General features: G+C 37.7%; 3 protein-coding genes across 3 annotated transcripts; 1 reads left to right on the top strand and 2 right to left on the bottom strand.

Moving 5' to 3' along the window:
- Positions 1 to 1,333: 1,333 nt before the first annotated feature.
- LOC116300856 (uncharacterized) lies at positions 1,334 to 5,445 on the bottom strand. The gene is made up of 8 exons (XM_031709817.2): positions 5,247 to 5,445; positions 4,638 to 4,783; positions 4,045 to 4,300; positions 3,490 to 3,734; positions 3,154 to 3,259; positions 2,854 to 2,994; positions 2,271 to 2,426; positions 1,334 to 1,953 (listed from the first exon to the last, which is right to left on the bottom strand). Exons 1-8 carry the CDS (start codon positions 5,322 to 5,324, stop codon positions 1,633 to 1,635), a joined length of 1,449 nt encoding a protein of 482 aa, XP_031565677.1. The 5' UTR covers positions 5,325 to 5,445; the 3' UTR covers positions 1,334 to 1,632.
- A 1,140-nt stretch (positions 5,446 to 6,585) lies between these two features.
- LOC116300857 (uncharacterized) lies at positions 6,586 to 9,177 on the top strand. The gene is made up of 3 exons (XM_031709818.2): positions 6,586 to 7,101; positions 7,296 to 7,497; positions 8,338 to 9,177. The coding sequence occupies exons 1-3, from the start codon at positions 6,805 to 6,807 to the stop codon at positions 8,565 to 8,567; spliced, it is 729 nt and encodes a 242-aa protein (XP_031565678.1). The 5' UTR covers positions 6,586 to 6,804; the 3' UTR covers positions 8,568 to 9,177.
- Positions 9,178 to 9,218: 41 nt separating this feature from the next.
- On the bottom strand, positions 9,219 to 22,790 carry LOC116300855 (WD repeat-containing protein 27). Its single transcript, XM_031709816.2, has 23 exons — positions 22,653 to 22,790; positions 22,213 to 22,363; positions 22,008 to 22,138; positions 21,344 to 21,457; positions 20,413 to 20,464; positions 19,992 to 20,062; positions 19,314 to 19,434; positions 18,363 to 18,570; positions 17,790 to 17,893; positions 17,289 to 17,380; positions 16,181 to 16,404; positions 15,675 to 15,760; positions 14,954 to 15,047; positions 14,735 to 14,818; positions 14,325 to 14,524; positions 13,632 to 13,807; positions 12,684 to 12,817; positions 12,138 to 12,235; positions 11,740 to 11,861; positions 11,197 to 11,294; positions 10,757 to 10,859; positions 9,850 to 9,948; positions 9,219 to 9,446 (listed from the first exon to the last, which is right to left on the bottom strand). Exons 1-23 carry the CDS (start codon positions 22,788 to 22,790, stop codon positions 9,390 to 9,392), a joined length of 2,757 nt encoding a protein of 918 aa, XP_031565676.1. The 3' UTR covers positions 9,219 to 9,389.
- Between the last annotated feature and the right edge of the window lie 190 nt (positions 22,791 to 22,980).

Below are 22,980 nucleotides of genomic sequence, written 5' to 3'. Positions count from 1 at the left end.
CCTTTTGTTATTGTGCTCTCTTGGGATTGATTGCAAACCAAGAATTGTACCCACGAAAAGACTCAAATCCTTACAAATATTTAGAGCTGATTACTGAAAAGAAAACTGCTAGTCATATACTTTTTACGAGAGTGAAGTTTAATTTTGTATTAGTTTGAGTTCAGTTTAAATTATGCTATCTCTTGTGGATTATTCTTTTCTTTGAAATAGTTACAAGGTCTGGACCTGCCCAGCTCTTTGACCGTCTTCTTGCCTTTTTTTACTACATGAAATAAACAGAAAGAGTTCACTACCAAGTTTCAAATAAATTGGCATGAAAGCCGTTGAAATGAAGACACTAGACACCAACCTTAAAAACTTCACTAAATAAACGTTCATAAATTCTATTTCTATCCAAACAGTTTGGAATTTCCATCGAACTGCAGAGTATTAAACATAGCTATTAATTTATTGAAATATTTAACAACGCAGTATAATAAAATTGCAAGAAACTTTTACTGTCTTTGACTGTAATCCAATTCTTTGTAAGAAAGGCTTTCATCACATTCGAATACCAAGGAAAATAAGCCGCTAAATAACAAGAAATTTGGCTGCTTCATTCAAATTATGCGGCCATTACTGAATTGAAGTTTTGTAAAATATGCTAAGAAATTACTGAAGGAAAACATCTACTAGTGTAAAAGCTAAGTACGACATAGAAAGCTTGTCTGTAATTTCTTTTTCAGTATAGGGGAATAATGTGTAGAGTTACGAGATGAATTTTACCCTTGACCAACTTACCATTTTTCTCCCAAAGCTGCTTCATAGTTTTTCTTCGAAACTGCATTCAAAAGTGTCGAGGTAAAGATCATAAAGCACCTGATCACGTGATATTTTTCATGTCAATCACACCATTTCGTCCAATCAAAACGCAGTATATCAAGGAATCGAATGATGCATGGTTGCACGTGGAATCACTGCTTTATGATCGCATGGACATTGATCAAATAGAATTGAGAAAACGTGACGGCTGCTTGCAGATCTCTCGTGGATTCCTTTTTTGGTAATCCTTATAAGGCCATTTTCGTTGGAATTCTTGCATGATATCGGTGTTATCAATCATGCGAGGAAACGTGCGAGGAAACATTTGCGAGAGTATCTGAGTTGGAGGGGGCTGGGCGAGCACACGCGTTTTGGCGGGAAAATTCCCGCCAAACCCACAGGTAGCCTAACAAGTTAGGAAAATTTTCGATTCAGTTTTATTAGTCAAACTTTTCGGGTCACAAGTTAGGCGGCAGTTTAGCAATGCTTCCTGAAAAAAGTGTAGAAATAAAAAAATCGAAAACTCAAGAAGTAATGTCAATATCATTTTTTAATTAGAATTCTATTATATTTACACCAAGGGTGACAGGGCACATTTTTAAATGAACATCTTTTAATGGAGGGGGGCTACATATTTTTTCCATACGGAGGTCAAAATAAGACAAAATATTAAGATTCAATTCTCGTAAAAAAAGGAAGGAAGGCTTTAAGTGGGGGTGGCGCGCTAGAATTTGAATTTAGCGTGTATGGTTTTACGACTGCGTCTTTTTTATAATTACAAATTTAATGCCCTGGATTTCATATAGTTTTAATTATTTTCTTCATTTAATTTTACTGAGACTCTTTCACTCGAAACTCTACACATGGATAACAGAAAGGTCCAACGTCCTGTACAGGCACGCTGTCGTCATCACCTGTCACTTTGGTTTCCAAGGTAACCGTGAAGTTTCTTAGCAGTGTGACTAGTAGAACCTTCATAAAAGCGTCAGCAACTCGGTATCCCATACACCTGCGTGGGCCTATTCCAAAACGGCATAAGCTTTTGCGCATGCTCGGTGTTTCGTTGTCGAATCGTCGTGGATTGAAGGTATCGATATCTTCCCAGACCCCCTGGTCGCTGTTGACTGCACTGTTGTCGACTGAGACTTCAATCTGAACGCAAAAGAAATGAAGAAATTGGTTTAGTTATTCAATTTGTTATATACGCAAGTCTACATTCTTGTTCACCTTATACTCTCACTGGGAATGAAATAAAGAATGTCGTACTAGCCAGTGACAGCCCTGACATTCCCGACCAAAATATGGCTGAACTGACTCACTTTACTCTTTTTGAATTTTGTTTGCATTTCAACATTGCCTTACCGAGGAGATTGTGAGCTAAATATATTCGTTACATTACTTCATTTTTGATAGAAAAGTCTATTATTTATATTTTTCATGGTTTCAGACAATCTAAGATATTAACTTACCCCTGCAGGACTGTGGAAGTCTCCAATCATCATTGGACAGGGAACATATTCTGGGGTACTGATTACCATGACGGGACGTTTTCTAGCTGATTCTTTAACCACCTTCCCTAAGAAGTCCATGTCGTTGAGAACTTCTAGATTTAAGGATCCTGAATGCTAAAGACGTAAAAAGCTTATATGTGAGATGATAATGTTGTTTCCACTTTTTCATCAGTATTTTAAACCTTTTCACTCTTTTCATTTCTTGGTGTGTACAGTTTCAGTGAACATCAACGTTCGATTTCACATATCCTTAGATGCTCGCATTTAGTCTTCGTAGGACGAAATGATATTTTTTTAGTCAACTTATAGAACTTTCTTTCCCGGAAAGGGGTAGGGGGAAATCTGACTCCCCCTCCATTGTTGCATAAAAAATGGCCTTTCCTATATTTTCCATTCTGTTTATTGTAAGTGTATTAAAAGTGTTGTGTGACTCGGATTAATTTATGTGCCAGCCCCCACCCCCTCATGAGGAAATGTTTTGATGACAACCCTCAAATTCCACGCCCCCATCCTCCCCGATAAAAAAAGAACGGTGCCTTACTTCTGAAGTCAAGTTTTTAATCTCAGTCGTGAGCTCCTCTTGGATTTGTTGATGAAGAGCCACATGAAACAGAAGCCAAGCTGTGGCACCACACGTGATGTCTACATTAGCAAGAGATGCCTCCTCCAGGGTTTGCTGAAACTAGAACATATAAAAGAAGGTAAAGCCCTAGACTCCGTGTGACCTCTATAAAAATCCTGAATCTGTCCCTGATAGACCTGTACAACTACTCGGTACTACCCTAAACCTTCGAAGAACAATAGGGTTTATTTTCGGAGGAAACGCATGCGCACAACCTACCTCTTCACATGATAGAGCTTCTGGATTCTCAGCAAGAGTTTTTTGCATCTTGTAAAAAACACAATCTGTGTCTTTAGATTTTCCTTCCACGAAACGCTCCTGAAAACTAACAAAAGCAAATTCTACATTAGTCTGGATCTAATAATTAATTATGAATGAATTATTTATCTTAGAAATGTCCTCTTATGGTCTCTTCTCCACTCCATGCAGCCCATCGATTCAAATCCAAATCAAATCAAAATGTGATAAAGAGTAAAAAAATTGAAACATTAAACCATTGTGCGCCTTCCATTCTTTAAGATGCTAAATCTAATGAAGTAAGGAGGAGAAAATTACCGCTCGTTGAGCTGCAGCCATCGTCTTTCAAACTCCGACGTTTTCCGGTTCGTGTCGGTAGGCAAGTATTCGTAAAACGGAAGTTTAACGAACGGATTCGTGAAAGTATCGGCAATTAAAGCACCCACAAGAGTTCTTAGTTCTATTAATTCTTGCAGCTCTTTTTCAGGTAAATCTCTTCCGTATGTAAACTTCATCAGCATTTTAAACGTCAATAGTATCAAGTCATCCATGTTGAATTGACCCTAAAATGAACGAAAACATGTATTAGCGCGCTGATGCGACTGCGCTACAGGATAGAGATATTTCTTTCCGCCCGTCTATTCATCAACCCATCCATTCATCGGTACACTCCGATCCATTCATCCATCCATAGGTCCGTCCGTCCATCAACATCGATTCATCCACATCATACACTCATCCCAGTTCATCCATGCATCCATCAATGCATCCATCCACCCATGCATCCACCCATGCATCCACCCACTCCGATTCACCCATCCATTCTTTACAACAACTTCGTTAGAAATTATTATTCAAATCCTTATACAATACCTCTTTCTCCTCTCTAATCAGTCTTAGATACTCTTTGCATTCTTCTTCCATCATGCTGATCGTCTTTTCCACGCTCTCTGCACTGTAACATCCATCAAAGCTACTGCGTATGCGCTTGTGTGCCTTACCGCTGGCCGTTCCAGCCGCATTACCAAAAAGCTGGCGAAATACACAACCAAGTCGAAAGTCCTTTGTTCGTTCATACTTGTGTTGCTTGGCCATGAACTTCACAGCAATATGAGGATCGGTTATTATTCTGTTTAAGGATAAATATTTTTACAGAATGAATTTAAAATATTTCTATGGTTAATTGTATGACCTCCTTTTTACACGCTACGCGCCCAAAGTGTTGTCGGCTATCAGTGACTTGAACGCGTTTTTTTCTTTTTGTCTTTTGCTTCTTGCAGAAGCCCAGTAACTTTCGTAGAAGGAAGGGAAAATTCCATTGTGACGTAAGTGTCACGCAGTGAAAATAAATCATTGCGTGAAAAGCCTTTACTGAAGCGAAACTCCGTCACTAGTTTCTGATAATCGGTTGAGTTCACCTCCAAGTTTAGCCAGGGAAAAAAGGGTCCGATTAGACTTTTACTCACAGTTTTGGTGGACCAGGCAAGAATCGAAGCAGGTACATCCCGAATTTCTTCAAAGTTTGATCCTTCATCGCTATCAGTGGAGGCGAAAACGTCCTGAAGGAAGTTCCTTTGATGACTACACCAGAATCATTCTTCCAGAAATAAACCTACAAATATTTTTACATACAGTGTTTAATTTCATATCATTGATTCTTTACTTTTCATATAAAAAATTCACGGCAGAAACCGGAAGTTAGTTCAACATTATTTCACAACCTTCAAATGGTAATTGAATATTACATCAGTTAAGCCAGAAAATCAATATTAAAGACATTTCCTAAAGCATTTTATTTGGGACAGAAAACGCTCATATACTGATACATATATGGGTTCTTAATTTGTTCCCTCCGTTTTTCATTTTGCAAAAAAAAAAAAAAAAAAAAAGTTTTATATTTATTACAACGATTTTAGTGTTTTGAAATTTTCTTTAGCCAAATATTTTAGTGTCTTTGATATTAGTCATACGTTTTTCACCAGCTTTTAGCATGAGTAGCATGGACTAAAGAATCAGGGTAGCAAACTCAAGCGAGTTGAGCAACTGGATGTTTTTTTTGTGGCACTAAGACTTACCTCATTAAACCATTTATAAACCCACAGTACACAAACCACCAAGACTGCAATAACGGCGATGACAAGGCTCGGAATCATCTTCAAGACTACTCAATACTAATACTGACTGAAGGAAAAGATCTGGACTCACTGAAAACCGAAATCCCTATGAAGCTTCCAAGTGTCACGCAATCGTTTTGTTAACCTTCCGGGGACTTCCTGTCTACGTAAGTAGAACTTCACGTGACTCGGGGATCTATTCGTGGCGTCTTTCTTTGTAATAAGGTAATAATCCCTAAATAATCTCATATGACTAACGCAGGACGATTTGTCAACATCAGGTCACGAGATGTTCTCAGTTTTCCTTTTTGTATCCATGCGTGACGTAATTATATTGACATTCCTTGATCGATTGAGCTTTCCAAGAAATATTATACCATACCGCTCGGTATTGCCCAACCAAAGTGCACCAAACTATAAACAAGTTATTGCAGTCTTAAATTCGTTACACCTGTGCGTGTGCAAATATGAATGACAGTCTTCTTGTGTATATTGAATCTCGATTAATTTCACACATAAAATTGAAAAATGAGATATTCAATATGCATGTTTACAATGACGTCATAACAGGAACCCAGTTGGTAATTTTTGGAATTTTGATCCTTTTTTCTCAGAAATGACAGCAATTGTTCCTGTCTTTATGTTGTCATGATCACAAGGTATTTCACTTTATTGTTTTTACTCTGAAAATAAACTCATTGTTTACTGATATACGTGGGGTGGGGAAAAGTTGAAGCTTTAGTTGACGTGACTGAAGTGAAATCAATGAATTAATATTTTAGCAATCGAGGGGATTTACGATATTTGACAAAATGATAGTGGAGAATCCCAGTAAAAAAAACCTGAATAAGATCATTATTCAACATTTCATTTCGTTCGTAGCAAAAAAAAAACAAAAAAAACAAAAAAAACAACAAGACTCATTAATTTGCTAATCTCGTGATTCTTGGAATCGAAGTTACGCGACAGGCAGCGGTGCAAAATTAAAGCTGATCAGGGGTATTCTATTTTCCAAACTCTATTAATTTTGTTTTAATTTGACTGTATAAATGAAAGCAAAGATTAAAATGAAATACTTATTCACGGGCCTTTTTTTGGAATCAAACTACTGCACAACAGCCAGTTGATCGAGCGTATCTTTTTTTCAAGAGTGCTTGTATTTTATTTTATGTTAAATGAAAACAAAGGAAAGTTGACCAATCTTATCTTTCTTAGAAATCGGCGTAAGTGCGTGACAGCCACCAGTGCAGCGACAGTACGGCTAAATTTATCGACACATAATCCAAGAACGATCTTGTTTTCTTAGTAGGAATTTCACCGATGTAACACCCGTTACAGCAGAGATGACGTCAAATATCGTTGCCCAATTCGCATTCGGCGGGTGATATAAAAGGCGCGCCTAAAAACCCCAAGCTCATTATCTTTTGGTGTTTGTTTTAATTACACTAGCCAGCCTGAAATCACGAAATCTCAGTTGTGTTTGGAACATTTCCACCAAAGTCGGCAATTTCACATCAAGATGGTTCTTAACTTTGATCAAGATGAAAACAGCTGTGTCCACCAAACTGGCCGAGAAGTGATGTCAGGCAACGGTGTAGTACTTTTTGGAATGAGTCCCGGGAATCCCTACTTCAAATCTCGTGTCATTGAAGACTACGTACAGTATCTCGGAAAGGATAATCGAAGGATAATTGTGGTCGTGCCACAACAACCTGCGGAACACACATATAGAGCATTGGGTAGCAAGGATGCTGTGAAGAGAGCTAAGAAAAATGCCAGTCAACTCAAATCCCACTGCAGGAGAGCTATTGAGAAGGTAAGAATTGCGAGTTCAATTATTTGATAGATAGTATGGTCGATCTTTAAAATTAATGTAGAACATGCTCGAGACTTGATGATGAAATAGGTAGAAAAGGTTTCAATCATCCGCGCTCATCCATCAAACATTCACGAGGCTGATCTAAGTCACGGCACGGTAACTCATAGATCGATTCCTTTTTTTCCTTCAAGGTTGGCAAAACTGAAAATGTAGCCGGAGACTTCCACATGCTGGACTGGATCAAAGAGGTGGATACCCACGAAGCGTACATCGCAGCGTTGGACTTTGTCGTCAATTTCTACAACAATAACCTCGAGTTTCGCCTTGACACAGCAAGAGCTACTGCTAAAGTCTTGGGAAAAGATACCATGTCTTCTGATGACAGTGGATCAGGTAAGATCGACTGAATACTATTTCATTTAGCTTAAAGTGCAAATGTACCCTTTGACAATACATTCAGCACTAGTTCTGCATAAAGTAAATAGTTGATTGGTAAAATATTTCTTGATTTGAGTGATGCGTATCTAAGTTATGAAGGTTTATACTTCCAATATGTTAATGATGATGACGTCAGGTAAGGTATTTTAGTGTTTTTGTTGTAACTAATAATACTAAATGCTGGCCATTTTGAAAATAATAGTTTTAAATAGCTTTCATGTAAACCATGAGTAAAATAATGATGCTTTTTAAATACTGTATCTATGAACCAGTTCGATTTTGTATATTTAATTAAGCCTTAATAGACGTCACACTCATTAGCATATTGGAAGTATAAACCTTTATAACTTAGAAACGCATCACTCGAATAAAGGAATATTTTACCATTCAACTATTTACTTCATGTAGAATCAGAACTAAAAGTATTGTCGAAGGTTACAATGACGACGTGTAATGATGAGAGCTCTCTGAGGAGGGAAGGACGCTTCTGAGAATTTACTAAATATTTGTGACGGAAATCGAAAAGATTCTAAGAATATTGAATTTAAGATGCAACTAAAATAAACGCATTTAAAATGAAAAGTTTGTTATGAATACGTTTAGCTGCATTGAATATGGGGAATGAGAGAACATAACCGCATCAAAAATTTCATGCTAGTTTACCAATAGAAACGCTGGCACTTGGTATTTGCACTTCCTCCTCCTTTGACAAACAACGTGTTTTCGTCATGTGTTTCCGTTCTCTTTTCAAATATAAATAATCATTAATAATAAATAATATATTTTATTTTATAGAATCCTCCGACTCTGAGCTCGAAGATGACGAAAATGTTCAAGAAGGAGTATTTTACTTGTTGAAAGAACTCGCCTTTATCATCGCCAGCAAAGAGATTTTCAGGGCAGACAAAGTAGCTGTAATCTATCATCGTAGTTGGCCGGTGTATGAGAAATTCGTGAACGGCGGATATGACGGAGAGCCTAAGCAGGGACTGGGACTAGCAATCATCAAATATATCGATCACTAACTGTTGTACTTAGGAATAATTGGGTGTCATAGCTTGAATTACATTAATTAAGAGTATGAATTAGACCTCTTTAGCTCGAATATATTATTTTTCCTATTTCAGTCCACGTTTCATTCTCTTAAAATAAGTTCCTGTTTGAGTTGAATAGAGGTTTTGCACCACCACGTGATGGCAGCCATGTTAGATGGCAGGAACAATACAATCGTTTTACATGAGAAAGAACTCAATTCCCGAGAGCAAAGGGATTTCATTGTTCTGCCATCTAACCACAGGCAGTCCCAGCTGGATTACGGGCGCCGACACGTATGTTTCTTCTCATGCACAACCGTTAAACAAAGAAGTAATACTCTAGAGAATGATGGTCTGAAATAGGAAAACATTACACTCCAAGTAAAGAGCGCTATTTCATATTATATACATGTATAAAAAAAGATGTTCATATTTATAATGGGGTTTATATTTTTTAATCTGATAATAGGATTTTTTGGACTAACAACGCACTTGTAAATTATTGAATATTTAAATTATGTTTTCATCAAGCTAATGCTTCTTGGAAAAAGTTGTTAAGAATCATTTTATTAATATAAATATTAAATTTTCTTTAAACCTTTATGTGGAGAGATTGTCATAATAAATACACATTGATAAACTATAATAATATGGTCTTCCTACCTCGCATGCGGCATTTCTAAAAGATTTTACTCTTGTCGTTCTTGGAAGAGAGAGTTACTTGCGCAAACATTTCATGTTTCATCTGGAATCTTTTTATTCCCACCTTCGCTTGTTCCCTGACCATGTTTGCAATGGTATGAGGACCTGACTCTAACGCAATTCCTCGGTGTAGAATTTGAGTTTTCCGTCGAGAGAAGCAGCCGCCAGCTAAACAGAAAAACAAACGAATGATTTGAATTTCATTAGACTATATGGATTATCGGATTGACTTTAAGATAGTATCCAGCACTGGACTATATGCTACAGCTGTATCCCCTGTCCCCAAACTGAGGACTGTATCCGCCATCTCCCTGGGGATCCCCTGGGTATCCCTTGTCAGTATATCCTCTTGTCCCTATTGCTTTTGATAAGCATGGTGTCTCTCCATCCCCTTGTCACTGTGTTGAAACATTGACATTTCTGCTATATTACTGCTCTTGCAGCACAGTGTTGCTGCTGTTGTTGCAAGAAATGTCGTAGTACACTGCACTTTTTCTCTTGTGCAGGCTTTATAATAACATATATATTTGCAAAGGTAACCAAAAAGCATTACATGACGCAGATGGATTACCTCAGAGTGCGCAGGATGAAATGCGACATCAGCAACTACTTCTGTATGTCCCGTCAAGCGATGACAAAACGAAGAACCGCGAACATCAAAAAGATAAACCTTGAAACAAAGCGAAAAGACAAAACTAGTTATTGCCTTGTGCTAATCTTTCTTTCTCATTGGTTGGGGATGCGTGCATTCTAAGAGCACACAGCACACGCGCGCACTTTCTATCTTGTCATTCGTATCCAAAATAACGGCTGCTCAAATAATAAAAAAAAGTTACATAAAGACGTGCGTGATTGATGTGCTGTACTTAGTTATAGCAGTTTTCGCATGACTGTGAAAAGCGCAGTGTCGTAAGCGTGCAGTGCCTTAACCGTGAGTTTTTAGAATTTTAATTGGCTGATTTTTTTCTCGCGCAATGTGATTGGTCTGACAGTGCCGTGACCTTGGCGTGACCGTGTCCGCGCTGTGTTTATGCCGTGTTCCGGGTATTTGATTGGATGGAGAATAAATTCTCAGGCAAAGTGATTGGTCGGGCGTACGCCTTGCCGTGTCACGACCGTGTTCGTGCCGTAAGATTTTCAGTCTACTCTATAAAGCACTGGGGATTGGCCAAGCACTCGCTAACTCGTTCCGAACACTTCTCTCGTGTTCTCCGCCTGCTTTATAATTGCGCACAGCACGCGCGCGTGTTTTCGTTTTCATCAGTAATCTATAAAAAGTCAATATATTATTCATAAATGCTATAATTATAGGCAAACAAAACCACAATCCTAGATTAATTTTCAATCTCTAGAATGCGCGCTCGTCCAAATTCCGAGAGGATATAAAACTACTAGAAAGAGGAATACTTATCGACGGGAAATCTGGTTCTCGAGGTCATACCCTATGCAGTACATATTGTGTAAAACTCGAGTCTTACCGAACGATCCTCAGAGCCTGTTGCTATGTATCTTGAACAAGGACTGATAGCGATCCCTGTGGGATGAGATCTATTCACATGTCCTTCGTAACGTCTCACACACCTTAAATTGAAAACAATATCCTGAATCACAAACGCTTCACATTTTATCGATACCCTGAAACCCTCTGGGCTGATCTAAGTCATGGCACGGCTTACTCACAGATCAAACCCTGAAACAACCTCTGGGCTGATCTAAGTCAGGGCATGGCTAACTTGCAAAATAAATAGGAATTTAGCGTGGTTTTACGGAGGGAGGAAAACTGGAGAAAAACCCACTCGTATCAAGGAAGAGAAAACAAACAAATATAGTTATTTTCTTAAATTCATAACTTATGGGCGCCAAAAATTTAATAGTCACTGATAATGATTAATGATGATTTTTTTATCATAATTCTTACCGGTTTGTCCTGAGGTCCCACATCTTGATTCCATCGGTTACTGCAGCCGTCAGGAAAAGGTCGTACGCTTCGGGCGAATGGGATGCGTACGCTGATCCCTAAATGAAGAAAAAATGAGAATAAGAAAAGTGGGAAGACATCGGTTGCTGGTAATCATCTGATGACACTTGTGAAGAGGTAAGGGTGGCGTGGGAAAGCTTGGAATCAAAGGATAATCTTCCCCAGCAATTTGAAAAAGGGTAACAATGACGCAAAACTGAATGGGTCTGTACTCTTTGTTGATACAACCTATGCCTCACAACGATGCAATATAACAGTGGGTTTACTTTGTTTTACGTGCATCCGAACGAGGGTTAGAGGGTATCTGCATAATATTAGACCATCCATACATACGGAACAAAGAAGTATAGATTCAGGAAAAGAAGCAACGTATGGAACAAACTAGGTCTCAGCCGGGGTAGAGGCGTAATCGATGAGGAAGCCCTTTTCTTCGAATCCAAACCTTTTTGTGCCTTTATGCTAGCGGTTCTATGTACGTCGTACCTGATTCTGGCAAATAGCGTGGGCAGGACGAGAATGAGCATCCATAAGGACGCGCACACTCCGTCCCACATTCATGTCAAACACTTCAATAGATTTGTTTGAACCACAACATAGTGTAATATCTTAGGGATTCATGTTAAGTATATAATCACCCGAGTTCATGTTCTACCCTATCTAAGGGGAAACGTAATAGACAAATGACAATGCCAGAAGTGGACACTGCTTAATGCCCAATCTCCTGAATCTTACGCTGAGTTCCGGGCGTTGATCCGCGAAGCTTAAAGACTACGTGTCTTTTTTCACTTTTGGGAGGGAGAGGGTTGGGGGCACACTGATCAAAGTGAATGATGTTCAAAAGAAGTAGTGATTTTTTTTGTTAGTTGATGGTGAAAGGATACAAGAGTGGAAGCCGTTAACGCATGAGAAACACGTGATGCTTTGCGCACGTTCTTGTTGGAAGAGTTTCACCAGTTTGTATTTACTGTGGCTTTGATACCTAAAAGAATGAAGAACGAATATGGAGAAACTGAAAGGAATTTCCCATTTATTATTATTTTTCTATTCCACCCTTTTTCGTAAACGCCCTGGGTCTAGGACAAGGGATTCCAGTGAATGACAGGAAAGGGGAAATTGATACAGTGCAGTTTTCCTTCCTCTTGTCTTCTGTTTTCTTTTCCTCCCCTTCCCTTTCCATCCCTTCCCTCCCCTTTTTTCTTTTCCTCCCCTTTTTCCTCCCCTTTTCATTTGCCCACTCTTCCTGCATCCTTACTCTCCAAAGCTCTTCCAATAATAATAATAATAATAAATAATAACAATAACAATAGTAATAATGATAATAATAATAATAATAATGATGATGATAATGATGATGATGATAATAATAATAATAATAGACCCCTACTCTCTCACGCACCATCTAACATATTATCACATCTAATACTGACCTCTTGATATCATCTTTTTGTGGGTCAATATGGTACTTGTACAGATACAAACCATTGCCACAACTGACCATTATAAACTTGTCCACGTAGTAAAACGACGCTTGAGTGATTTCCTTAGGAAAAGGGGGATTGTCCTGCAACGATATGAAAAACGTTAATGTCAAAATATGTACGAAAACATTTCAAGTTCTATAAGATTTTCCGTAGGCTAATCCCTGTCTGGAGGCATAACACTAATGTACTAACAAATCACTCATGACTGTAAGCTGCACGGCTGCTACTAGCGCCTTAATATGCAGTCCGTAAAGTCCTCCACTGGTCATTAATGTAAAGCGCATTGAGACGTTGTATAAATGCGCTATATAAGAACTTCCCATTATCATTATTGATTCTGAGTCGGCTAATAAGGATACCCAAAATGCATTTGTATATTTTTATATCTCAAACAGTGTCCAAAACAACGAATTCATTGGGGAACCGGATTCATTCTCTCCTAGAAACCCCAAAAAATCGTGATTTTTTTTGTATTTTTCTTTTACCCTCATTCTTTGAAAAAGTGGTCTATGTGAAGTCGTTTTTCTCCAGACATAAGAGACGTCACAGATTTTGATCCCGGAAGAACCGGGCTAAAGTGAAAGTGGTCTATGTGAAGTCGTTTTTCTTCCCAGACATAAGAGACGTCACAGATTTTGACCCGGATGAACCGGGCTAAAGTGAAAGTGGTCTATGTGAAGTCGTTTTTCTTCCCAGACATAAGAGACGTCACAGATTTTGACCCGGAAGAACCGGGCTAATGTAAAAGTGGTCTATGTGAAGTCGTTTTTCTTCCCAGACATAAGAGACGTCACAGATTTTGACCCGGATTAACCGGGCTACCTGTGGTCAAACTTCTTCCGCAACTGCTCGTACATTATGAATTCATTACACATACTATATTACCAATATTACCTTATTCTTTGCTTTTGTATCCGACTCAGTGTTGAAGTTATGACTGACAGTGGTGAAGGTCAATAGAGGATCGGAAAGGGCTGGGCTCCACAGACGAACGGTTCGATCAGTAGATGACGTCAGCAGCCATTTATTGTCATGACTGAACTGTATATGGGTTAACGAACCATCGTGTCCTGATCAGAAAGAAAAATAAGATGTTTTATTTATGTAAAACGTATTTTATGAAAATAGCGCATCTGTATGAATGGTAATGTGAACGTTCCGTGCCGTGCCGTGCCGTGCCGTGCAGTGCCGTGTGCCAACTGTCCTATTTTACTAAGACGTCACGACTTGTTTATAAGGGGGACAGAATGGTGAAGAGTAATACGACATTGGGGTAATTTTACTCTGCAGCTGTATTAACAGCTCTGAAATGTCTGGTTTTGAAATATTTCATAAACCGGTGTTTGTCCTACAATGCATACGATATTTCAGTGGTGTCTATTATTGCTTTTCTAAGTTCTAAAAACATACATTTCCCCCGCTGTTTTCTTTGTTTTATTGCTGTTTTGCCCCCCTCCCACAACCATCATTCTTAGCGTTAAAACAAAAGATTGTTTTCATGTAAAGTCGTGTTGTAATAAGGCATTTCTGATTTAGTATTATCTATAATCAACGGTAAAATCACAGTCTATGTTATCAGTTCCATACCTGTAAGAACCGTGTCTTTATTGTTCGATGGAGGTACTCGAAGAATGCGTGCGCTTTTGTTGGACAAGGCGCACGCTAAATGTCTACCATTGCCACTGTAAGTAATACAATTGATGCCTGTTGGCTGGCTGGTCAGGGACATCTTTTCCTGGAGGTGTGTTGGTGGATTGCTTTGCATTGGGTATTCTTTTCCTATGACACTAAAGTGGAAACATCATTTTTAGGAAACTGGATGTTTTAGTGGGAAGTGTGAAATGGGATGAATGAAAGGATGCAAAAGGAAAGATTACAGGGAGGGAGGGAGAGAAAAGAAGGAAGGAAAGAAGAAGGGATGGAGAGAGAGAGGGAGGGAGGGAGAAAGGAAGGAAGGAAGGAAGGAAGGAAGAAAGGGATTCTCAGAACCGACGTACCACCTAAATAACCCAGAGCTTGACTTTTTTGAAGGAGCTGAGCTCTTCTTGGCAGAGTTCGTTTTTGGAGAAAACATTTTCGACCTTTGAATTATAAAATAACAAAAGAGTATAAAAAAGTACAAGCGGGTCTGAAATTGTATAATTCCTCAGGTTTAACAATAGTTTTCGTAAACCCTAAAATCATACAAGGGACTGTATTTGCAAGTTTTATTGTACCTTGGAGCATCTGTATAGCCTGAAGACTTGACTTTAGACTTGAAAGTTAATGGTTGATCTTGAGCTAATGATGTCTTCCCCTTGGTGGACGGTCCTGAAATTAGACACAAATAGAAGAGGTGGTTCTAAAAATAACAAACACTAAATACAAAATAGAAGAATACAAAATGAATGACGTGTTAATTATTAACTATTCTCTTATAGGTGTTTAATTCTCACTTATTAGTTAAGTGTCAGCACACTAGTAACATCTAGAAAGCAGTAATGTAATTAAGGAAAGTGTAATGGTGGTCACTGGAAACTTGACGATGGACTTCCCAATCCTCCATTTTACAGTTTTGGTCAGTGATCAGGAATAATAGTTAGAGAGATAGATAGATAGACACCTTTATTTAAACTTAAATAAAATAACAACAGGGTAGTCCAGTCAGTGGCAAAATGCTTCTGCTATCAAAAGGAGCCCTGTTAAACATATACACAATATACAATAGAAAATAGAAACTAAAAGGAAGATAGATATAATACTATTAATCTGCAATATTCCAAGTTTCAAGTCAAGGCTTCTGCACATAGAAAAAGTATAGTTTATCATATGAAGCAACTCCAACCTCAGCTTGGAAGTATTATTCGTGGTCACTGATCAAAACACTGTGAAATGGAGTATTAGCCGGTAGTGTATCCGATCGACGAATTTGCTTTTTAGTAGTTGTTGTATGACTACCTTTTTTGAGTGTTTTCTTGGATGGTGGGATGGAACTCTTGGGAAGAAGTTCAGCTTTCAAAGGTGAATTAGCATGAAGGGGTTCACTGAAAACAGAGGTATTCATGTATATAAATATGAAAAACAAGGAAGATGAGTCAATTTTTTATTGATACCATTGAAAAACCTCTGAGCTGATCTAAGTCAGGAGATAACTTACACATCTCTGGGCTGATCAAAGTCAGGGCATGGTTAACTCACACATCCAACCATGAAACAACCTTTTTGATGTGATCAAAATCAGGGCATGGCTAATTCACAAATCAAATTGGAATTTAGCTTGTTAGCTAAAATTTGTGGAGAGAGGAAAATCGGAGAACTCAGAGAACTCAGAGAATAGCCTTCAAATCACAAGAAAGACAACACATCTCACTGCTTACATGTGACTGCAAGATGCCACAGGTGATAGGCAAGTGTCCCACCGCTAGGCCACCCTCAATTCCCCAAATTAAATGAGTTTTGCTAACCTAGACAAGACAGTAATAACAGAAGTCTCCAGACCAATTACTGCTTTTGCTTCTGGTTTCCTCTCCTCAATGATGTCACAAACACCTTGTGTACCAAGGCCAGAAGATTCTGACAGACGATTGGCAAGCACATCTACTGGATTTGCGTCCTTTTCTAGTTTTGGCATTCTGATGTTAATAATATGTATAGCACTGTTGAACAAGCTTCCAATAACACACTGAACCTGTATTCAAATCAATAAGACAGTTTAAAGTTAGAATATTTCTATAATATGCCCAAAATATTACCTGGCATCAGAAAACAACAAGGTGGGTTGGCAGAGGTGTGTCCATGGGTGGGATTGGGGATAAGGGGAAAGAACAACTAGTTCTTTTAACTAGTAATGTTATTAACTGATATAAACCTGACAGGAAATGTTCTTCTCAGCTCTTGGATTCTCACATTATGGGTGTGTGAGAGTGGGGGGGGGGGGGGGGGGGGGGTGGAGTGTGTGGAGGGAGAGGAGAGGAATGTGAACATGCTTAGTTGAATTATAATAAAATTACATCATGAACTAAATAAATATTAAATGCATGGAAACAAAATAAGTACTTTTACACAATGTACAAATGTTTGGAGGGGAAGGAGGGAGGGGTACCAGGCTAATGTTAATGTTAACCCTTTCACTACTAGAGCAGCCAAAAGTGGCCAACCAGAAATGCTACATTTTTCCTAGAGTGGCCATAAGCAGCCAGCAGAAAGACATTTGATTTTGGCTTTTCAATTACCCATCCGCTAGGACATTTCTCTGTATTGAAACATGTGTGCTATTGTTTATTAGATCATTAACCAATCAGATTCTATCAACTGCTTTGATGCGTGCTATAAGGCCTCAATATCTACTGAGCATATGTTTTTCATTTTGATATTGAGAACTAAAAAACACCCTAATTATGTTCCAGGAAGAGCCTGAGTTGGGCCCTTTTAGCCTCTAGTAGTGAAAGGATTAAGGTTATAGTAGTTCAGCTTGATACAACAACTTTCAATGTGTGGTGACAGAAAAAATCTCCACACCTCTCCAGCATCAAGATAACAGTTAAATAAACCTTATATTTGTGACAGTCTTACCACATTTTGCTCCCTTTCTGTAAAGGCATACAGTCCAGCGGTAGGAAGATGGTATTGAATATTGTCCAGTTCATTACTGGATAGTATTGGTACTACAAAATGAAACATCACAAATACATCACAAGTACATCAAAGATTTGAAAAGTAACTAAGAAAAAGGCTATGATGTAAATAATACTTAAAAAACTCATTAATAATTCATGAAGGAAACACAATAGAAATCATGACCATGAAGGAGGTTTTATATCTGATATAGATTCGTCTTCATTTGCATAAACTTTAACTTGGATTTTCTCTATCAAACTTAGTTCATTTCGTAAAGAATTCGGTACAGTATGAGAACATACATCTGGAGTTTTTTAAGCTGTTTAATAAACTCGCAGATCGTGTTTTATCGGGTCTAAAACCACTCGGCTACGCCTCGTGTTTTATACCCGATAAAACACTCCTGCTCGTTTATTAAACAGTACGTAATGAATTCAATAAATTTCAGTAAATCACCTCTGAAATCCAAAACATGAAGCAGTTCCCATGTGTTACAGTTAACCAATAATACTGATGCTGTCATTCCCACTACAAGAATCGATGGAACATGAAAGATGTCACTATGAAAGAAAAGTTTGGACAACATAGTTTTAGTGGCTACGAATTGGTGTATAATTAGCAATATATAATGAAGAGAGAACATCAAGGGTGGTATAGCTGTAGTGCACTTGCCTCTCACCTCTGGGGTGTCAGGTGTGATTCCTGGATTCGGCATCACATGTGAGTAGAGTCAGTTGGGTCTCTCCCTTGATTGGAGGGTTTTTCTCTGGGTTCTCCAGTTTTCCTCCCTCCAAAAAACCATGCTAAATTCCAAATTGTTTTGCAAGTTAACTATGCCCTGACTTTGATCAGCCCAGAGGTTGTTTTAGGGTTTGATCTGTGTAGCTGGGCCTGACTTTGATCAGCCCAGAGGTTGTTTCAGGGTTTGATCTATGAGTTCTCTAGCCATGCTCTGACTTTGATAAAGTATATACATGTAAGGTATGGATAAGGTATCAATAAAACTTAGTATGAGAGCTCTATACTCACTTAATCTGGGACTGTGATGCAGCATTCAGAAATGGAAGCAAGGGGGACTTTGTGCCTTGCATCGTCTGTCCAGGAATTTTCATAAACTGGAGCCCAAGTATAGCTATCCCAGCCTCTGCATCAACCCCACTAGTTTTATCACTGTCTATTATATCTTGTTCATATTCCTCTTTTTGCCAACTGGGATTGCTGCTTATAATGGCAGGCCCTAGAAAAAACAAGTGCCATATGAGTCAGGAAACAGCACACAACTTAATAACCAATTAATACAGATTGAGAGAGAGTAGGTTAGATAGGCATATTTTGGGATATTGGGCATTTTCTAGGAGTCTTAAAAATTTAATGATTTACAGATTTCTTAAAAATTAATACGATCAATCCAAATTATTAAAGGCAGAAAAAGAGGTTTATAAATAGTTGACTGATTATGGTATGGTATTTGAAGATCATTACGATGTCTGTAAGTACCATATTAACTACTTATTTCCAAATGCATCTTTAAAAAAGAAAAATCAACAAACAAATAAAATAACAACAATACAGTCTTACAATTATTAATTAATTAAATAATAGAGAAAATTAATTAATTATTAAAGAAAGTAATTGAGTTTTGGTTTTAAATATTTTACATATTTACAAATGCATCCTAAGTTTAGATTGCAACAGACCAGTTTTGAATTCCAAATTACCGCTGTGTTCCTTGATTACAGACTCATTTGCACAGGGTTAGCCTCGTATCAGTAATATAAATATTCACAAATACCAACAGAAAAGTAAAGAATGTACAACTTCAACAATACAAACATGTTGAAACTCGACGGACCTTGACTGGAACACGTAAATATTCTGCACAAACTCGAGGCTAAACCTGTGCAAATGAGTCTGTAATCAAGAAACAAAAGCGGTTATTTATAATTCAAAAGGGGTCTATTGAGATTTCAAAAGCCCTACCTTTTGTTGTTGTATCTCCAAGTACTTTCTGTTTATCCAAGGTTTTCTGAAGGTTTTGGCTGATATCAATTTCATGCATGCAGCGGAAACTGCTGTCTTGACCAAGACCATACACTCGAACCTTAATAATTTCAGATATACATCATTTAGTTGACCAAATTAACTTATAGGTTTTCCCATTTTATGGATATATATGTAACGAAATTAACAAATTGCTCATGGATTAAATCCATTGTCTGTCCTCTTATTGATCAAAGATGACGTCTTAAAATGTTCAAAACCTCAGAAGCTTGCAGAAAGATGGAAAAGGATAGAATAACTTCAAATTTTATACAGCCCTGAAACATCCACTGGGCTGGTCAAAGTTAGGGTAAAGCCAACTTACAGATCAAACCCTGAAACAACCTTTGGGCTGATCTAAGTCAGGGCAAGGCTAACTTAGCACAGATTCAATTGGATTTTAGCTTGTTAGGTTATGGAGGGAGGAAAAAATGAGAACCTGGAAAAAGACCCTTGAACCAAGGGAGAGTCCTAACAAATTCTACTCACAGGTGATGCGGAGTCTGGGAAGTGAACCTGATACCCTAAAGGTGAGAGGAGAGTGCACTACAGCTACTCAATGTAACCCTTGATCACCACAGATAGTTATTCATCTACATTAGAAAAATGTTAACCAACCTTGCCATCAGTTGATCCCAAGGCCATACAGTGCTGTGCTGAATCAAAAGCAAGAGAAATAAAGGGAAAACCTGAAAGAAAAAAAAATTTGTTTCAATCCCTTTACAGTGTATATAATGCTAGCAGAAATTAGAATTAGAATTTTGTCAGCCAATGGCTAACATAGCTTCCTACGTATATGTTATTTGGGTTGTCACACAATGTTTCTCTCATGAGGTCAGGGAGAGAAATGCAGAGTGGCGGCATGACAACCTTAAGAACATTTGCGTAGGAGTAGAAGGCTATTGACAAAACAAGTGGATAGAGTTCAGGGATGAATATTCATACAATTGGTTCTTTTTGGGTACAAATATAATTTCTTTTTTAATAAACCCCTGATGTGGTATAGAATATAAAGTGTATAAATAGCCAACATACATACCGGATACGATAGGTGACTGATATACCAGACATGACTCCTGGATATCCCAAACCTAGATGTCCAAGACAAAAGATATTACCTTGTAGTAAACATTATTTTTTTCGTGTCTAAGGCTAGGTCTTCCATGCAATAACACTATTTAGTAAAAATACACAGGTGATTATTGAAAATCTCATGCCCTGATTGGTCGAGAAACTCACACTATCACACGATAATCACCTCCAGCGATAATCCAAAATGGCGGCCAGCCACTTTGTTGCTGTTACTGGGAAAAAATGTATTTTATCTTCTTTTTTTGTCCCTTTCTTTTTGAAAGAATCACCTGTGTATTTATACCAAAACAATTATTTGCCTCTGCAGCCTCAATGGATAACTCGCATCTCAGTAAATATTCCCCAATATTCACTTTGCCTTCACCAAATAATTGTTAAATAATATTACTCAAGAGGATGAATAAGATTACAGCAATTTTTTTGGTATTTGTATTTGTATTTATTAGCTTTTCCCATTAGGGCAAGGAGACCACAACAGCTTTTTGCCAATTACAGTTGGCCCTGTAGAGTTTAGAATTTTTTATTTATCATACTAATACCTCATTCACAAGCAACATTAGCTAACCTGGTTTTGTTATTCATTTCTCTATCCTACTTTTTTCCTTGTTTGCCATCTTTAAACAAAATTAAAACTACTTCCCTGAGGAAGTTTAGTTAAACAAGGGTTGAAACTTGCATGTTGCAAATGTCTACCAAAGTAGTTTGTTTAAACAGCTTTAGGTTAAGGACGTGGTCTGATATGAACTGCTGGGGTATTAGTTATGACAATGTATGCCATGCCCTAAATATATAGAAGGGTCACATGACCTCCCATTATGTCTTGGGTTGTCATATTAGGTTAAACTAAGCTAAATATCATTGAATCATGGTTGTTGTACCTTATAGGTTCTGTCTTCTGCTATTGATATTATTATACATTCATTCCAAGGACAAAACTGAGCTTGTGTCAATGGACTTATGTGCCCTTCGAGAACAGAATCCAACTTGCATGTCTTTTTAATGGAAAAAAAGAATGAATTCTTTGATTGCATGTTACAAAGGTACCATTTAACAAAAAATTCCTTTAAGGTTTCTTCGTATGTAAGTGTCATTAAATATTGAGTTGTTGTTTCATCTTCAGGCATATATTTCTCAACATGCATTGTTAACAGCACTAAAATGGCTGCCATGTTTTTTGTCTTTTGACTCTCTTGGGAATGCTTGCAGTCCGTCATTATTGTTTACTCAAAATAATTTGGTGCATGCATACAAGGTCAGTTCCTTAAGGGTCACTGGGATAGGATAATGCTCCAGTATAACTACATGAGCAAAATTCTCTGGATTAAACCACCATTAGTAGCTAAGTAATTCGCAAAATGTTCACTTGGTTAACTGGACTCTGTGGCAGTTCATGATCTTCTTCTATTATTTCAAAACTTAATGAGAACCTTGTGCAGAGGTGCAAACAAAAGTGAACTACACAACACCATATTTAACAATACCCTCAAAGCAGTGGTCTTTTTCTATTCTCTGTATTATAGTGGAAAAAAACTGCATATATACCTCAATATTCAAGATCCAGACCTCCTTGCCAATACAAGCAGAGATTAGAATATCTGATGAATTGAAGCTTATGTGCTGCACATTTCCAAGATCCTTGCCGACACAAAGAGGCCTAAAAGTTTCATCTTTATCTAAAAACAAAATGATCAGTGTCCAGGAAATATGATTACGAATGAATATGAATTAACAAACAAAGCAATATTACCATGGCAACCAGAGCTGTAATTAGCATATCCCTTGGTAATATTCCAAATATAGATAAAGTCTTCCGATACCGTGCAGAGTAACATTCGTTTTCTCTTGTTCCCAAAGCAGACACATGTTACGAGCTTCTTGTGTCCTGATAGTTGTAAAGGCTGATAATGAGAAATAGGAAAGGTAAATGAAAAAATAGATGGACATCTTTTCTCATTTCTGTACTTTCGTCCTTGTTGCCATAGCAACGGTTTAAAACTCAATGTAAGTTTTGTACCGTGTTTGTTAATCTCACACCTCATCATCCACTTTATACTTTTACAAAAGAATTAACAAAATCGGTAACTATAAGATTATCAAGGCGCGAATACCAATGCATTCAGAGCTGTAAAGTCAGTCACTTTCCCAAAAATAAGCTTAAAAACACGAAATTACCAAATAATGTCCTACATTTTTAGATAGATTCGGTATCCACCAAACACCAATAGTTGTCTTTGAGAGAGGACATGCAATAAACTGTTCATTACTGGCTAGTTGTCGACAACCATTGCAAGCAGCTCGAACAACTCCTTCATGACTTACCGCCATTTTGTTTGAATCATTTGTAGCATACCACAGGAAGCCCCAGTTGGGTATTTGAAGCAAAAGTAACACAAAGGGTTTTAATATTCTTCAAATTAACTGAAACCAGTTACCAGCCTAAGAAAATGGCATAAAAAATACCTTAGGTAAGTTTTAACGCTTTTTATTAAAATTTATTTACATAATGATCAGATGA

The sequence above is a fragment of the Actinia tenebrosa genome, unplaced genomic scaffold, assembly GCF_029948245.1.
Source record: "Actinia tenebrosa isolate PJP-AT-01 unplaced genomic scaffold, QUT_ActTen_1.0 PGA_scaffold8__29_contigs__length_14323225, whole genome shotgun sequence".
NCBI classification, from domain to species: Eukaryota; Metazoa; Cnidaria; class Anthozoa; order Actiniaria; family Actiniidae; genus Actinia; species Actinia tenebrosa.
This window is presented reverse-complemented; position numbering and strand designations above follow the sequence as displayed.

Excerpts from the sequence above, each read along its gene's own strand:
- LOC116300857 (XM_031709818.2), top strand. The coding sequence starts at position 6,805 with ATGGTTCTTAACTTTGATCAAGATGAAAACAGCTGTGTCCACCAAACT. Across the intron at positions 7,102-7,295 it reads GCAGGAGAGCTATTGAGAAG|GTTGGCAAAACTGAAAATGT; the intron begins GTAAGAATTGCG and ends TTTTCCTTCAAG. Across the intron at positions 7,498-8,337 it reads TTCTGATGACAGTGGATCAG|AATCCTCCGACTCTGAGCTC; the intron begins GTAAGATCGACT and ends TTTATTTTATAG.
- LOC116300856 (XM_031709817.2), bottom strand. The coding sequence starts at position 5,324 with ATGATTCCGAGCCTTGTCATCGCCGTTATTGCAGTCTTGGTGGTTTGT. Across the intron at positions 2,427-2,853 it reads TTAAAAACTTGACTTCAGAA|CATTCAGGATCCTTAAATCT; the intron begins GTAAGGCACCGT and ends TTACGTCTTTAG. Across the intron at positions 1,954-2,270 it reads ACTTCCACAGTCCTGCAGGG|ATTGAAGTCTCAGTCGACAA; the intron begins GTAAGTTAATAT and ends TTTTGCGTTCAG.
- LOC116300855 (XM_031709816.2), bottom strand. The coding sequence starts at position 22,790 with ATGGCGGTAAGTCATGAAGGAGTTGTTCGAGCTGCTTGCAATGGTTGT. Across the intron at positions 18,571-19,313 it reads TGGAGATACAACAACAAAAG|GGCCTGCCATTATAAGCAGC; the intron begins GTAGGGCTTTTG and ends TGTTTTTTCTAG. Across the intron at positions 16,405-17,288 it reads CAGAAAGGGAGCAAAATGTG|GTTCAGTGTGTTATTGGAAG; the intron begins GTAAGACTGTCA and ends ATTTGAATACAG.